Source organism: Pagrus pagrus, assembly GCF_965226575.1.
Source record: "Pagrus pagrus genome assembly, chromosome: 2".
Classification (NCBI taxonomy): Eukaryota; Metazoa; Chordata; class Actinopteri; order Spariformes; family Sparidae; genus Pagrus; species Pagrus pagrus.
Window position 1 is genome coordinate 2461748 of NC_140186.1, and position 16538 is coordinate 2478285.

Sequence of the window (16538 nt, forward strand, 5' to 3'; positions counted from 1 at the left end):
GTCTGACATCAGTCCTGTGATGTTGGGAAGGCGGCGTGCGATGACGCCAAATAAAAATAATCCATATTTCCCTCAAATGCATCAAACTAAAGTAACAAGCCTGTTTTGAAAATGTGAGGAGGAGAAAGTTCAGATATTTGTGTTCACATGTAAAGAAATACAGATAAAAAGGTACAGTAACAAAGTACTTAGTTACTTCCCATCTCAGCTTCACCCGTGCCAGTAAATTGAATAATTGTTCCTTTGAAATGAAATTACTAAACTGTTCCTGTTGGCCTGGTTGTACACACCTGTCACTGAAACACGCCTGTAATTAAGACAATGCAACTTAAAACAAAAGCTACAAACTACCTCAATCCAACCAGGCACAGAAACATGCTGCAAATTCAGACATCACAACCAAGTATAAAATGTCACATACAGTGTGTTTTCTTTATTTTCTTGTGCTGTGTCTGTTTGCATGTTTTCATCAGACCTTGTTAACCTGTTAAAGGGATGATGAGAGCGCTGAAATGCTCACAGAGCTGCAGAGTCATACCACTCTGCAGTTTTGGCACATCGAGTGAATTGAATCTTAAATTCAGGAGCATTGATTCGTGCACAGCTTTGCGGTCAGTTCAGGCCTCTGAGTCGTGTTTGTGTTGCTTTATCCTCGCTGTCACTCAACGTAGAAGCCTATGAAAAGCTCTGAACGCTCGCTCAGGCGTTTGTTGACCATGACATTAAAAAAGTTAATCCGTGCATTAACATCGATCACAGCGACCTTTGTTTCTTTCTGGGTTGTGACTTTTACATTTTCCATCCTTCCTTCAAGGAAAGGACGTCAAAAACTATGACAGCCGGTCAAACAGGTCGGTCCACATGAAGGAAGTCAAGATATAAAACCTCGCAGGCTGTTTGGTCTGAAGTCACAGAGCTGCAAACATCCGTCAGAAACAAAGTCTGAACTGTCGGAGGAGGAACGCGGTGAGAAACATGTTTTATTTATCCTCTGGGCTTATCTTATTATTCATGTTGCCATGTTGTCAGTGCTGTTATTGTATTTAACGACCTCATTGATTGATATTAACTTCCTCTCTTGCTCTGTTGTCATTTTGTTTTTACTCTCTGAACTCTTCCTGTTGGCCTGGTTGTCTGCTTTTGTTTGCGTTCCTTGGTTTTGCTCGTTCACTCACACACGCCTGTCACACGCCGCAAATTCAATATTTATCTTATTGGTTTTCTGATTATTCGTATTGCCATGTTGTCAGTGCTGTTATTGTTGTATTTAACGACCTGATTGATTGATTGATTGATTGATTGATATTTGCTTCCTCACTTGCTCTGTTGCCTTTTTGTTTTTACTCACCACATTATTTGAGGCTGGAAGAAATAGAGGGATAATAAAATAAGGTAAAATTAGTTCATAAAAACAAATAAAAACAGTGAATATATTCACGCTGGGCAGTTATTTGTGTCTGTCATGACTGCGTATCATAATCAGCGTGGTAAAAACCAACAGTCGTACTTGAGTAGAAGTAAAAATATCGTGTTAAAGTATTACTTTGGTCACCCATACAAATATTACTTGAGCAAAAGTATTAAAGTATCTGACATTATAATATACAATATTTAGCATTTTTCTGATTGTTGGAATCAGTGTTTTGTTTTTTTCTCCTCAAGTTACTTGTAACTAAAGCTATCAAATAAATGTAATGGAGTAAAGAGTAACATTTTTAAGTATAAAGTAGCAGGAAATAGAAAAACAATCATCATCGGTGATGAAAATCCATCTGACATTAATGTACTTTAATGGACAACAGGGAACTTTTAGCTGGTTATGAAAGATTGTACTCATCCCTCATCAGATATAACAATATATAGTTATAACAGTAATTCTTAATGTCTTTAATTAAAACTCAAGCCTGAGGAGAGAAGCTGCTGTGTGGTCCGGTGGTGCGACACTAAAACAAAGAAGTGAGCGTTCCTTGTTGCAGCTTTAAAGGTCATTTTAGTAAGAAAATTAGATTTTTGAGTCAAATACTGACGCAACTTCTCTCACAAAGTACCAAAAGTACTTTTCTGATAATAACTTTACTTAAGTGAAGTAAATCATACATATATTTACATGTATCTATGGGTCGACAGTTTATCAGATCTGATATTCAGTATTGTTCTTATTATCAGATTCTGTTTATTTTTATCTTTTATTTGATTGTAGAGAACCTGAATTAATTTAAAAATGTGCTACTCTTTCTTTTGATGCAGTGTTTAATCCTCAAAGTAACTAGCAGGGTGGGAGGATTACTTTAAAAATGTTGTCAGTAACCTCATCAGAGTATCACAATACTGAAGTCATGTAACTTGATTACTTTGTGCGTGTGTGTGTGTGTGTGTGCGGTTACAGAATAGTATATCGTTCTTTATTTTAAAATTGTAATCCTGTTACTAATCCCCCTTTTAAGTAAATGTATCTGTAATCTAATTACCTGTTTTTCACTGCAACCTCTAATGCCAAACAGTTACCCTTTTTTTTTGGTATCCTAATTACATAATCCCATTAGGAGTATTCATTTACTCCCCAGGTCTGGTAACTAGTGACTAAGTTATCAGTGAAGTGGAGGTTTAAAGTAGCTGAACGCACTGAGTACATTTACTTAGTTAAGTCATCAGGATGATAGATAAATCATTCTGTCCTCCACACAAAACAAATATTTAGCTGATGCGGTTCGTGAAGTCTCTCGCTCTCGGTGCATTTCCCTGTTTGTAGATACTTATCTCAACAAACACCTGAAAGAAACACTTCATTGTGCTGAGAGCAGATAACATAAACCCATCCCACCCACCACAGATACGTCTCTTGTTGCAAATCATTTCTTGCCTTTTTGATGGAGATTTTTTTTAGAGTTGCTTCATTCAAATCCTGGAAATAAATTTGTTTTGCAGTTTCATAATCTGAAGTGTGTTCTGGCATTTCTTTAACAGAAGCATGATTTAAAAACCCTTAAAGTTATTTTTCAGTTGCTTCAAAATATCCAAAATAATTCTGAATCATTTTCCCCACAGACATTGTTGACATGAAGTTGGGGCTGTTCGTGGTGTTGGCTGTGGTGGTTCTGGCGCCCAGCCTGTCCGAGGGTCGGATCGTCTCCAAATGCGAGCTGAAACAAAAGCTTGAGCAGGCGATCCGCCTGCCCTGGAGGTATCAGAGATACAAGGAGAAAATTCTGGCCATAGGTGAGATTAATAAATGGTGGGTGTCTTAAGTCAGCTCATGACCTCCAGAGTCACAAAGTGTCAGGAGGAAACAAACTCCTCAAAATGAGATGACCAAATGAAAAAACTGATTAGCTGATTGGTGAAGGGACGTGCAAGAAGTGTTTAAAAGTTGTGAGTTCTCACAGCATCAGTGGGCAAAACTTCTTTTTACAGTTGGTTTTGACTGAACTTTAAGAAATGTTATGATTTCATCGTGCCGTCTTTCTTTTCTTCTCTTCTTCATGACTTGTTCTCTGCAGTTATCTGTAGTCTGGACGGGAGGTCCCATCTGAACACCGGCCTGGTCAAAGTGTTTGGCAAACGTGTAACTACAACTACCAAACCACTGACTTCCAACCCAACCACCAATGGATCAATGGCTACCGGACCGACCACCAGTGGATCAATGGCTACCGGACCGGCCACCAATGGATCAATGGCTACCGGACCGACCACCAGTGGATCAATGGCTACCGGACCGACCACCAATGGATCAATGGCTACCGTACCGACCACCAGTGGATCAATGGCTACCGTACCGACCACCAATGGATCAATGGCAACCGGACCGACCACCAATGGATCAATGGCTACCGGACCGACCATGAATGGATCAATGGCTACCAGACCGATGACCCAAGGACAAACAACCCCTACATCAACCCAAATGTCATCTTCATCAGCTCCCTCGGGATCACGTGCCACAAGTTCAACCTTAAGACCAAACAGACGGAAGAGGGAGGCTGGCACAAGCAGCGAGCAGTCCGATTCGAATGAGATGGAAGAAGAGATGGACGAGGTTGATGAGGACGAAGAGACGACAACTGAGGTGGATGATGCTGATCAGATGGGCGATAATGATGAGAATGATGCTGATCAGATGGGCGATAATGATGAGAATGATGCTGATCAGATGGGCGATAATGATGAGAATGATGCTGATCAGATGGGCGATAATGATGAGAATGAGGCTGATCAGACAGAGGACAGCGATGAGGGGGTCGGGGATGATCTGACGGAGGACAGCGATGAGGGGGACGAGGCTGATCTGACGGAGGACAGTGATGAGGGGATCGAGACTGATCCGGCAGATGAGGATGGTGAGACGGAAGAGGATGAGGATGAGCAGGAGCTGGAGGAAGATGGGAAACGTCAAAAACGATCTCCAGGTCGCGGGAGGCGCAGTAGGCCCCACAGGAGGCCCAACAGGAAGCACCGCAGGAGGCCCAACAGGAATCACTACAGGAGGCCCAACAGGAAGCACTACGGGAAGCAGAAGCCTTCGTCCGTGGGTCTTTACGGGCTCTTCCAGCTGTCTGACAGGCTTTTCTGTGACTCTAGTTATGTCTGGTCCAAAAACAAGTGCGACACAGCCTGCAGTGGTAAGTCATTAAAACATACACATGAGCAATCACAGGTAATCCTTCATCTGATATTTGGTAAATAACTGTTCCTTTTTCTTCCCCCTGAAGCCTTCACCGATGTCGACATAACGGATGACATCGAATGCTTTGTGAAGACTCATCACTGGCGGTAAGTTTCCCCACAGCAAAACGAATGTGAAACTTCATCTGGAGTTGATTTATTTACAGATACAGTACATATAAAACACTAACATGTATTATACAACCTGCCAAACTATGGCATACAAGGCTTTTAACAAAAAGAAAGGACATTTGACATCTCTGGTAGCATTTAGCAGCCATGACTAGCATGATCAGCATCACAGTTAGCTTGGCTGCTACCGTTCATTATACTGGGCTATATCCTCACTTTAAGTTGGCAAAAATGGTCAGAAATGTAATTTTTACATAATTATTTCACCTCTCATCTAAGAGGCTTCTTCAGTTCTAACTATCACGAGAGGAGGGGCAGGCTTTTAAAGCCATGCAGGGTTTAAAAGTCCAGTAGCCTGCGTTACAGCACTTAGTATTGTTAAATTTGTCTAAAATAAGATGTATTGTACTGAACTTTTCATGCAACCGTCCTGATGAGGTGTCCCTCACAAAAGAGGTTAACCTGGTTAAATAAAGACAAAAAAAACTTGATTGTGGTCAGTATTGTTCCCGCTCTAAATACTGTGTCAATTAAACATATGAAGTGACGTCACAGTGAGTACGACACTGGATATATGAGTGCTGTATCCAGCTCGGGAAGATGTTTACAACAAAATATCAAGTGCAGACATTGAATGTAACAAACAAAACAATGAAGAGGAAAGGTGTAACCGTATAGTTGTGAGTTCGATGCATATGCTGCCTACTGACAAACGACTAACTGATTGTTTTTCCCTTTCTTCATTAAAAACAGGTTGGTGCTCCAGAAGGCCCCTCGCTCGTGTTATCGTCACGCCCGCACCTTCTTTGACGAATGTAACTGAGCAGCCGTCAGAACAGTTTCTACCTGCGGGACATCACATCAGCAACGCTTTCTTCACCTCTGTCAGCACTGTCTCCAGTGTGACCTGTGTGCTTTGAACTGCATGATAATCTCTCAAACGTTATGAAAGCTGCTTGTAAGCGTCGCCACCGAGTTGTTTTAGCTGACTTCCTGTCCGTTCTGCGGGGAGCAGCCCCCTCGCTGCTCTCTACGTCACCACACGAATGCGAGGCGGTAATCTTTGTGGAAGTTCTCTGTCCTGATTGGATAAAGTGGGGAGCGGCTTTAAGCATTTCATTTTTATTCCATTTTTAATTAATCATTGAAATGTCTTTACTTGAAGTTAAACTGGCGTTGTTTCTCAATACATTTGGTGACATTGATCAATATGTTGGTGGTTACTTCCTGATGGAAAAACAAAAAGTCGTCTTGTATCTTCTGCTGTCTGTCATTTCTCAATAAACACTTCATGTTATATGTTTGAGAGCATGTTTTTTCAGATGAGCTAACTATGCTAACTGCTAAACTCGTAGTCTGCAGTCACACTAGCAGGTCAGTGAGGCTGCACTCCGGCACAGGCGTGATTTTCGAGCTAATGCTAGCATGCTGGTCATAGACTGATTAAGCAGGTTAATGTTTAGCATGCTAATTAGCACTGCAGAGAGGATTTGAACCCCCTGGTCTCCACCTCAGAAGACTGAATGAGGCGTGCACTTTACCAGGAGAGCTATGTATCAGCTTTACAGCACAGTGTTGGGCAATATATTACATATCACTAGTTTCCTTTATTCTAAAGTGATTTATTAAGTTACAATATTACTGTCTGCATTGAGCAATGTATTACATATTACACTACTTTTTAGTTACTATCAAAAAAATGCCCAAATAACATATATAGAACAATTAAATAAAGGAATATTGGTCATTGTACTCAGGGATGAGCAGGCAGACGAAGGATCACAGTCTGATAAATATTTGTAACTGTAGGCTCAGTCACATGAAACACAACAGACCTGTACCTTCTATAACGTAGCCGTTAATGACACGACAAGACAAACATCTCTTCTTCTCTGCCTTTTTGTTTTAGTCCACAGAACAAGGAACGCATGGTGTGATTCAACAATGTAAGTTAAAGTGCTCTCGGAGGATCAGGCTTCAGTCTCACACAAACAGAGCTACACAAACAGTTAAGTGCCTCGAACCTGTGCAGGACTTGACAACGTCCCTTCACGTTTCTGTGCTGACATACGAATATAATAACGTCCAGCTGAGTTGAGCTACAGCAGAAGGCCTCATGTTTGACTGTTCGGCCTGGAGCACAAGATATTTGGAGATTTTATTACAGTTTTATTATTAAAAGTTGAACAAAACCCTTCATTGAAAACAAACTAGGCTACGTGTTCTTCTGCTCATCTTCCATGTCTTTGTTTTGCCTTTGTTGGACGAAACATCATGTGCTCAGTATACACCGCTGTCACACTGCCGAGCCGATCCTCTGAAATTATAAACGTCTTTTTGTGTCGTGACAAGAGAAAGTGTCTCACCTTGTCTGGTTTTTGGTTCCACGACCAGGTCTTTTGACCGGGACGGAGGTGCAACCTGAACACAAGAGAAGATGTTATCAGACACATAGATCATTTTTCCTCACCAGCGTCAGTAGAGCTCAGAAACCCAGTGCTGTAAGCGTGAGATTTAGCACAATACTGTAAACTTCCTGCTGCTTTCCAGGCGCCGAGGGAGCGGCCTTTATCTGAGGAGAACAAAAGATGTCCTCTCTGATTCGCCACCGGTGGCTCTGCAGACAGTATATATGATGTTTTATGTCACGTTAGTTTTCAGAGAGTTTGAGTCAAGATGACGGTTCTCGTGGTGTTCCTCTTGGCGGTGCTGGGCTGCAGTCTGGCTGAAGACAGTGATGTGTCCAGATGTGAGCTGAGGGACAAACTGAAAGCAGCGATTGCTAAGGAAGTACAGTATGACGGACTGTCTGAGGATCTCTTGGTGGCACACAGTGAGTACGAGTGCTAACTTTCTCTCCTCGCACCACAAATGATCCACGTTTGCCGAATTGGACTGCGCTTCAGTATCGTTACAATTCAGGTTGCAACAAAAAGGGCGACCACACAACTACAGAGCAAGAGGGAAGATCTCAGCCCTCTTATAGCAGGTGCACCAATCAGAGGAAGTTACTTCAGGTGGGGCTCACTCACCTGACACTCCTGACACTCCTGCCGCTCTGCCTTAATGCACAAACAGTGGGAGACGTCGTCACGGTACAAAAATCCATGTTCCCTCCAGGATGAATTTCTTTCTATCTAACGCCACCAGCGGCTCAAACAGATTGCAGTCAGAAACAGTTTGCGGCACTCTGCCTGTTAGTTTTTGATATTTCCTCTGTGCAAGAAGAAGTTTTAGGAAGTTTGGGCCGATGGTGGAGCTACAGGAGGTCGTACAATCATTAAGAGTCTTCCTCCGGGGACCATGAATATTCACGGTTTGCATGAAAAAGAGACCAACTTGTCACGTTGTTTCTCTTCTCTCCCCGTCCTTCAGCTGTCTGTCACGTGCAGTTTGCATCAGGTTTCAACACCAGCGTTGTGAATCAGCTGGAGCCCGGGAGAGGAGAAGGTCAAGACAGCGTCTGGACACTCTACGGCCTCTTCCAGCTCAGCAATCACCTGGTCTGCAGCGACGGCCAGTCTCCATCACCCAACCTCTGTGGGATGAGCTGCAGCAGTGAGTTACAGTTTGTGTTTGTTCATATCATCGTGTCAAACGGTGTGTGCAGACTGAAAACAAACCACACACTGACTCTGTAGAGGGAGGGCGAGGCGAGGGGTGTTTAGATGCCACTAAATCCTGCACACTGGACCTTTAAAAACACTCATTCTGCATCTTCGCCTCAAACCAGCACACTTGTTCTCTTCACAGAGTTGGTTGACGACGACATTGATGATGACATCAGCTGCGTGGCCACGCTCTTCCAATATGTTATGTGAGTTCACTTTTTTCTCAGTTTACGCGTTTTAAATCGCACTGACTTTAGTTAAATGTCACAGTTAAACATTACGTTTTGACACACCTGGATTCACTTAAAAAAGCCAGAAACGATGTCAAGTTTCATAATCCAGCAAACATTTCTGGAGCTTCCGAACTGATTTGAAAAGATGTTATTTACACCTTCAACGTCTTGTCAGACGTGGAGAGCGCTAGTGCTTTTTATCTCAGCGGCTACAGTGAAGACTTCAGCTTTTGAAAGGGAGTAAATACAGCATTGGGATCTCAGGGTTCCCAGGGAGACAGATTACGCCGGAGAAGCTGTATGGAGACATTTCACGTTGGGTTTTATTGGTTATTTTCTAAGGTTTAAAACAGCTGCTTCAGCTGTTTAGCAGAACGCTGCAACTCTGTTTTACTGTGAAGCTCCAGAAATGTTTTGTGGACTACGAGACTTCACCTGACTTTATATCATCATGGAGGGAGGAGATGAGGACTGGATTTGACTGTTTTGGGTGAGCTTGGGTGACATTGCTGGTTGGGTGCATGAGGCTTGAAGGTTTAAGTCCACACAGAAATGTTAGCTCGGTAAGTTTCTGCACAACCACAGATAAATTAAAACTGAGTTTCTTTATGTTTGCATGCATTGTTTTTGTTAAACCTTCTATGTCTCACTCAACAACGCTGTGGACGTAACGTATTCCCATTCTGGGTTGTTTTCACAGTGTTGAGGGTTTTGAAAAAGAGCACCAGAAAGACTTAATGACCATGTAAGTTATTATCTTTTTGGAAAACACCAACAGTCAGTTTACTTAAACAACATTTGAACACTTCATCTGTTTATTTGCAGGGTCAAACTCATCTACCAGCAAGAGTGCAGATACATAACAGCCTCGGAGTACTTCGCCGGATGCTCATCAGCTGAAAGAGTGGATTAACCCTTTTCTCTTGAACGAGTGTCCAGTGATTTGTCACAATAATAAAGTAGAGCATGCTGCACTTGTTGTTGTCGTGTCTGTAAACCAAGACTTAAACGTGCGCTGCAGCACGACGCCAAAAAGTTACACAATATGGGCTGACGGAGGAATTTTCCCACAAACAAGCTCGTCTCCTCTAACCTGCTGGACCTGAACTGTCTCTTTAGCAACACGATGGATGTTATTCTGACCTAAATCTAAATATCTTTGCTGGATAAGAGGCCTCGTGTAATACTACCTACACATTTACCTTCATGATGTATTTTTATCACTAAAACTAGCAAACGTGGGGTCATTAACTTGGATTATTTAACAAAAGGAGATGATTTATTAGCAGAATAAATTCCACTGATATCACCACTTTGTTTTTATTTTAGCTGAATGTTAAAACCCCTCTGGACCGATCACCTGTCGCAGGTGTGGTGACTGACTCCTAATTAATGAGCGAGAGCAGCTTGGGGCTTTGCCCTCACAGCCAATCAGGGTGTGACAACGCTAATTTTGTGAATGCCTACGAGAGGTGAGGAATGCACCAAGGTCATTTCTGAGTCCTGCAGGCCTCGTCCTCACATCATCTGCTCTGTTCAGGCTCTGTTGACCTTCTCACAGACTCGTCTTGTCAAAGCAGGGACGACATCAATGTGACCATGTGACCTCCAAACCATTAAATATCCAAGTAAGCAAGTTCAGCTAAATGGAATGAAGCCATCGTTAACTCAGAAAATGACACCTGTGCTTTTCTGGCCTTGACAAGTCAAAATGTCTGCTGTGAAAAGGGTCTATGGAGCCCAACCTGGCATCCTGCGTCAAGGCCGAGCTCGTGTGATGCTGCCTGACGCCTGCAGGTTTCTTCTGCTGTTTATCTTAACTGAACCCTTTGACACCAGACCTTCAGTGTGTTTAATCTCGTTGCATCAGGGACTCCAGAGGTGAAAGAAGAAATATATTCGGTTATTTTTCATTATCATCGAAGTAGCCTATATGTGATATCCCCATAAATATAGATAAACATATTGTTTTGATTTTGTTTTGAATTTTGTTTTGTTCTCAGGCACTTTCCTGCCATCACTGCCACAACACACAGTGCTGTTTTAAATAACACTGCAGGAGATGTTGTTGTTGTTGTGACTTGTCCCCACCAGAGGGCACACTTGTCTTCACTGTCCCACAGTATTTGTGTTGGTCCCTGTCCTGCTGAGACATGAACATAATACAAACACTCTGTTTGTTTCTTAACTTCGTTCTACTTCCACTGTCTCGGCTGACGGAGCTGCAGATGTGGTGAAGACACATTCAGGTTCCCAGACGATGAATCCAACAGACTTCAGTGATCCCTTCAGTCAAACGTTGGATGGATTGCATGAAATTAGGTTCATGCTCAATTACTCTTCACCTAGCGCCACCATCAGGTCACCTGCAACACAGGTGTGACATTCCCGTCAGCCTCAGCTGAACCGTCTCACACCAAACAGGGCTGATAAGCAGACACTGATGAAGACGACAGAGGCCCCCCGGGGCCCGCTAGTATCTTTAGGAAACACCTGCAGCCTGGACAGGATTCATACTGACAGGCTGCACCAATACCTCAGATTCATTGTTATTTATTAAATGCTCCACACAGCTCCTCTAAAACTGTATTTATTGAAGTTTGGACAGTAAAGGACAGAAGAAGAACTCAAAAACAAGCTTCAACACAAAGTTTAAACATCCAGCAGACTCAGGGCGACACGATCGTCCCACCGGGAGTCGTGTTCCTGTACGGAGGCCTGAAACCGTCAAAATTAAGAATAAATAAAACAAGAAATACGCCATTAAATGCACCTGAGCGATATAAAAAATAAATGTAAGCATTAATTTATGTATAAAGTGTGACATAAATCAATATTTCTGTTTTTATTTTGCTTCTGTGTTTATTTACCTTCGTGTTAACACCACTATTTTACTTTTCCATTTAATTTAAATTTTTTCTTTTATTTAGGAACGGGCGGGTGTGACAGGTTATTCTACATACTTGTCCTTATACATATAAACATTAAATTAATTAATTAATTAATTAATAAATAAATTCAATTGCATAATGACGCAGAAATGAAAAATGTAAAAATAAAATATAGAAATAAATACGTTTTGGGCAAATAGAGAAAGAAAATACAAAAATAATCAATTAAACACTTTATTAAACCTGTCATTAATAAATGTTAAATATAATGTTAATCAAGCTTTAGTTAACAGTTATTTCACTGTCAACAAACAATGAAATGCGTCATTAATCATTTATTTAGCGTTTGTTTATTATAAAGTTGTTTAATAACAGTTTGTTAATAAACTCTGTGTAATTCATCTTTAACTGCTTAATAAAAGGTTTATTAAGCGTTTCATTACTGACAGTGAAATAACCATTAACTCAAGTTTAATTAACTTTAAATTTGCCATTTATTAATGAATGATGGTGATTTTAAAGTGTTAATAAATAATTATGGGAAAAATAAAGGCAGGAGAATATTAGAACAGAAACATATGAATTAATCACTGCCTACATTTATGTTTAATATTGCTCTCGGTGCTTTTAATGGCACATTGATTTATTTGTTGAACGTTTGTCCTCTGCAGCTTCAGTCCTCCATATTTCTGTGCACCTGATGAGTCCAACACTCGTTCTCCTTGGGCGGGTTTGTTCGAGGTGTTTGATTAAAGCAGATGCTGCTGCTGATGGAAAAGAGGTCGCTGACTGAGCGATGAGGCAGTGAGACGGACAGTAAGTGTCGAGGAGACTGGAGACGACTGTAACAAGGGGAACTGTAACTCTGACTCTCAGGCCGGAGGTACGTCTGCTTCTTAACCACACGTTTTCATAAACAACCAGCAGCTTTTCTCACACGTCAACAATGAGATTATCATCTAAACTTTCCACCATTATTGTCCCTGCTGCTGCTGCTGGTGTGTTCACTGACCTCTGACCCCGTCACAGCCACACAGCGGCCCTGCGCTGCCCCGACTGTTCAGGTCACATCTTGTGACACTCAGCGTTACTTTCTGAGGACGTTTCAAAGTGAAGCAGCTGTTCCTCAATATAAGTATTTCTGTGTACTGTTTCCATGTGTGACTCTAACACTGACTGTAAATATGTTTAAACAACTTCAAGGTACTTTACTTGAGTTTACCCATTTTCTGCTGGTTTATACCTCCACTCTTCTAGTCTGGAGGTAAATATTTTTACTCCACTGCTCAGATAGATAATCAATATCAGATCTGACAATCAGTTGATCCATAGAATAAACAGCTTGTAAATACTTAAAAGTAAAAGTAAAAGTAAAGATATCATATTGAAATATTACTTTGGTTAAAGAGGAAGTCACCCATACAAATAGTAGTTGAGTAAAAGTCTTAAAGTATCTGATATTAAATGTATTTAAGTATCAAAAGTACACGTAAAAGTCAATAATAAATATATTTACATGTGTTTATACTGTAACTGTTTTTTCTAAAACCAGACGGTCGATAAAATAAATGACTGTGCTACCTGTGTGACTGTAATCTGTAAAACAACTAGTAACTACAGTTATCAAACACATGTAGTGGAGTAAAAGTACAATAGTTGCCTCTAAAATGAAGTAGAGAGGAGGAAGAAAGTAGCAGAATATGTAAATACCCGAGAAAGTACCTCATACATACATTTTTCTCTTACTTGTACTTTACAAGAACATTTATTAAGACTTATACTTGAGTATTTTTCAATATTACCAAAGTAATGTTTTAACACGATATCTTTACCTTTACTCAAGTATGACTTTTATCGTCTAATCAGTTTTTTGTTTTATTTTAATCATATAAAGTATTAATAACATCGTTACGCAAAAATTTTGTCCAATAAATTAGAGATTTTTCCGAGTAATGACATCAGAACTCGTCACGATCGCCCGCCGTCTCCTCGACTGTGAAAAACCAAAACTATGAGCTAAAACAGGCTTAAGAGACCCATAGAGCTGCTGAGTTGACTGGTAATTAAATACGTTTCATTTAGAGACAATAAAGTTATAAAAACACCAAATATTGGAGTTTTAAAAGTCTTTGTACGCTGCAGCATCGTCGCCTCGTCACACGTATCGGCCGCTGGACTTCAGCTCCGGACACAGCTTGGCCTCCAGATCTTCGATCTTTATCGACTCGGTGTCTTTGGAGCTGGAGAGGCTGGCGGCCCGGGTGATCTTGGTGAGCGTCTCCTCGTAGGGGGGAGGCAGGTAGACCATGACGAAGACCCCGTCCGACCCGTCCGAGCTGGTGCTGGTGTGGCGCTCTGCGTTCCGGGTCAGGGAGGAGAGGAACTCGGCGCTGCTCTCTGCGTCCTGGAGGTCCAGAGCGATGATGTCGGCCAGGCTCAGTTTGCTGCGGGAACACCGATGGTAGATGAAACCGGCCAGGAGAGCCAGAAGGAGGACGGAGACGACCGGGAGGACGACGTAGACCACCAGCTCCGACTTTCTGTCCTCTCCCAGGTCCAACTCATTCGGGTTGTGGCCCTGGAGGTCAACAAGAAGACTGGATGTCAAGAAATATCTTCCAATATTTAAAAAAAAGGGCTCAGTTTGGTCATTCTCATAGACCACCAGAAGGTGTGGTGATATTTACAAGGTCAGGTTATCAACTGGACCTCAACCAGTCCTCAGAAGAAGGAGAAGAAGAAGGAGAAGAAGAAGGAGAAGAAGAAGAAGAAGAAGAAGAAGAAGAAGAAGAAGAAGAAGGAGAAGAAGAAGAAGAAGAAGAAGAAGAAGAAGAAGAAGTTCATTGTCGTCTAAAAAACGTTCATGCTGACACTCCACTGGACGTCATATGAAAGTCGGCAGAGACGTTGCGATGACCCTTTTGGATATGTTTTTGCTCAGTGGGTCAAAACCTGGAGCCTACATTACCCACAATGCAACTTAGCCACTGCGTGACATCATTGGAGGCAATTTATCAGATTACAAGTACTTTCCAACACCTGTAAACAAACTTTGACGTGGAAAATTGGCGGAGTTACCCTTTAATAATGATTTTCTCCCATTTAATTTTGCTCTCTGGATGTTTGTCTTTAACGGTTTTTGGGTTTCCTCTGTGAGGACGAAGCTGTAAATCTGCAGCGCTGCTCATCATCGCGCATTACAAGTCTGTGTTTGATCCAGACAAGACGGGTGATCCAGCTGTGGCAGGACAACATGTGGCTGCGCTGCTTACATCTGCTCGCTGTCCCAAATTCCCCCTTGCCTCAGTTTTTCTAGCAATTAGTTAATGCTGCCTGGATGACCCAGCACCCTGCAGACTCCGCTCCTCTGCAGGACTGAACAGTTTTTAATTCTCAATCTGTCTGAGTGTGACTTAGCTGCCCTCAGTAAGTGTTGTTATCCTGAAAGTCTGAGACTTTACATCAGGCTGAGGGGAGGCGTCCAGCTCTCAGACCTGCTCTGCATCTCCTCTTCAGCTTCTGTTTGGCGATAATAAAAATCATAAGTTGGCACCAATACAAAAACGACAACCCTGTGCCGTTACGAACAGGCCTCATCATAAATGTTCAGAAGCTAGAGGCCTTAAAGCTCAACCTCTCACCGCTGTCAGGCTCAGTTTGTCAGAGAAATTACTTTTCTGCTCTGTTTTTTTAAAGAGGGAGCGAATACTTGAAAACTGCAGAGAGCAAAGTTTTAAAAAAAGTTCATGGCAGCGAGGCCACAGACCACAGGTCATTTACATCCCTCAGTGATGGAAGAAGTGTCTAAACCACTTACTGACGTGAAACCATCAATATTAAAGGAACAGTTCACCTAAAAATGTAAACTTCAGTCATCACCTCCTCCTGATGATATAAAGTCAGGTGAAGTCTCGTAGTCCACAAAACATTTCTGGAGCTTCACAGTAAAACAGAGTTGCAGCGTTCTGCTAAACAACTGAAGCAGCTGGAGACTTGATTTAAAATGGCCATAAAAAGGGTCCATAAATTGATTTAAATAGACGTTATGTTCACCCTCGATGCACGGTCGAGCTCGTGAACCACCTTCAGACATGGTGCACACTTTCAGCTGACAGCTTTGAAAAAAGTTTGTTAATAACGTCTTTTTAAATCAGTTTGGGATCTCGGGGCTTCTTTTAAAACAAGTCTCCAGCTGCTTCAGTTGTAGTTGAAGACTTCAGTTGAAGCTCCAGAAATGTTTTGTGGACTACAAAAGTTCACCTGACTTTCCATCAGCCTGGAGGGAGGAGATGAGATCTTCACACCTGGGTGAACTTTTCCTTTAACAAGAAACATATAAACAACACAGAGAGCCATAATTAAAGGTGCTTTTTGTAAGAAAAGTAGATTTTTGGGTCTCATTCCCAGCTTGTCAAAGACTGATGCTTTGGGATGGTGGGTCAGGATGGTCACCACCCCAAAGCGTCGTTGGTAACAAGACTCACAGATCTTTTCTTACTAATAGCACCTTTAGGAAAATAAAAACAGCTTAAAAACAGCAGCAGCAGCTTGTCTGTGACTGATCCCTCTGTAGAAAATACACCGGTCCACTCTGAAGTCATTTCAGGTTGTTGTTAAGACACAGAAGTCTCTGAATTTATCAGATATTTAAGCTGAAATGCAGCAAAAATAAATAGAAAATGATTTCATGTAATGTAGCTTTAAAAATGAGCATCTTGGGTTTTTAAATGTTTCACTTAAAACCAGCTTCAACTCAAGAAACATGATGAAAAGACACTTTTGTCCTGTAGTTTTAGATTTCAGGTAAATGTTAATGAGATGTACACTGCTGCCTCTACACACCTGCTTCTCCAGTGTTGGAGGTGACCCTGTCACCCAGTCGTACGACCCTCTGCCCGCAGGTCCAAACCTCATCCAGCTGCTCTCCAGTAGCACCCGCATGATGCTCAGCTGACGGCGGCGGTGGTCGTGGATGGACGGGTGGAGAAATGTGTGTTTGTAGAGTAAAT

General features: G+C 41.9%; 3 protein-coding genes across 3 annotated transcripts; 2 read left to right on the plus strand and 1 right to left on the minus strand.

Moving 5' to 3' along the window:
* Positions 1–739: 739 nt before the first annotated feature.
* Positions 740–6093, plus strand: LOC311266225 (uncharacterized protein). The gene is made up of 5 exons (XM_084368491.1): positions 740–966; positions 3046–3216; positions 3498–4619; positions 4710–4770; positions 5548–6093. The coding sequence occupies exons 2-5, from the start codon at positions 3057–3059 to the stop codon at positions 5615–5617; spliced, it is 1413 nt and encodes a 470-aa protein (XP_084224617.1). The 5' UTR covers positions 740–966; positions 3046–3056; the 3' UTR covers positions 5618–6093.
* A 1377-nt stretch (positions 6094–7470) lies between these two features.
* LOC311271976 (lysozyme C, milk isozyme-like) lies at positions 7471–9612 on the plus strand (the record flags this gene model as incomplete). Its single annotated transcript, XM_084378004.1, has 5 exons — positions 7471–7627; positions 8170–8352; positions 8548–8611; positions 9339–9383; positions 9464–9612. 5 exons carry the CDS (start codon positions 7471–7473, stop codon positions 9549–9551), a joined length of 537 nt encoding a protein of 178 aa, XP_084234130.1. The 3' UTR covers positions 9552–9612.
* A 4072-nt stretch (positions 9613–13684) lies between these two features.
* Positions 13685–16470, minus strand: smim28 (small integral membrane protein 28; the record flags this gene model as incomplete). The annotated part of the gene is made up of 2 exons (XM_084370042.1): positions 13685–14107; positions 16372–16470. 2 exons carry the CDS (start codon positions 16468–16470, stop codon positions 13685–13687), a joined length of 522 nt encoding a protein of 173 aa, XP_084226168.1.
* Positions 16471–16538: the final 68 nt, after the last annotated feature.

What these genes read in the sequence shown, in the direction of transcription:
- LOC311266225 (XM_084368491.1), top strand. Translation starts at nt 3,057, where the DNA reads ATGAAGTTGGGGCTGTTCGTGGTGTTGGCTGTGGTGGTTCTGGCGCCC. An exon ending in GTGCGACACAGCCTGCAGTG is followed by an intron (nt 4,620 to 4,709) that starts GTAAGTCATTAA and finishes TTCCCCCTGAAG; the next exon opens with CCTTCACCGATGTCGACATA. An exon ending in GTGAAGACTCATCACTGGCG is followed by an intron (nt 4,771 to 5,547) that starts GTAAGTTTCCCC and finishes CATTAAAAACAG; the next exon opens with GTTGGTGCTCCAGAAGGCCC.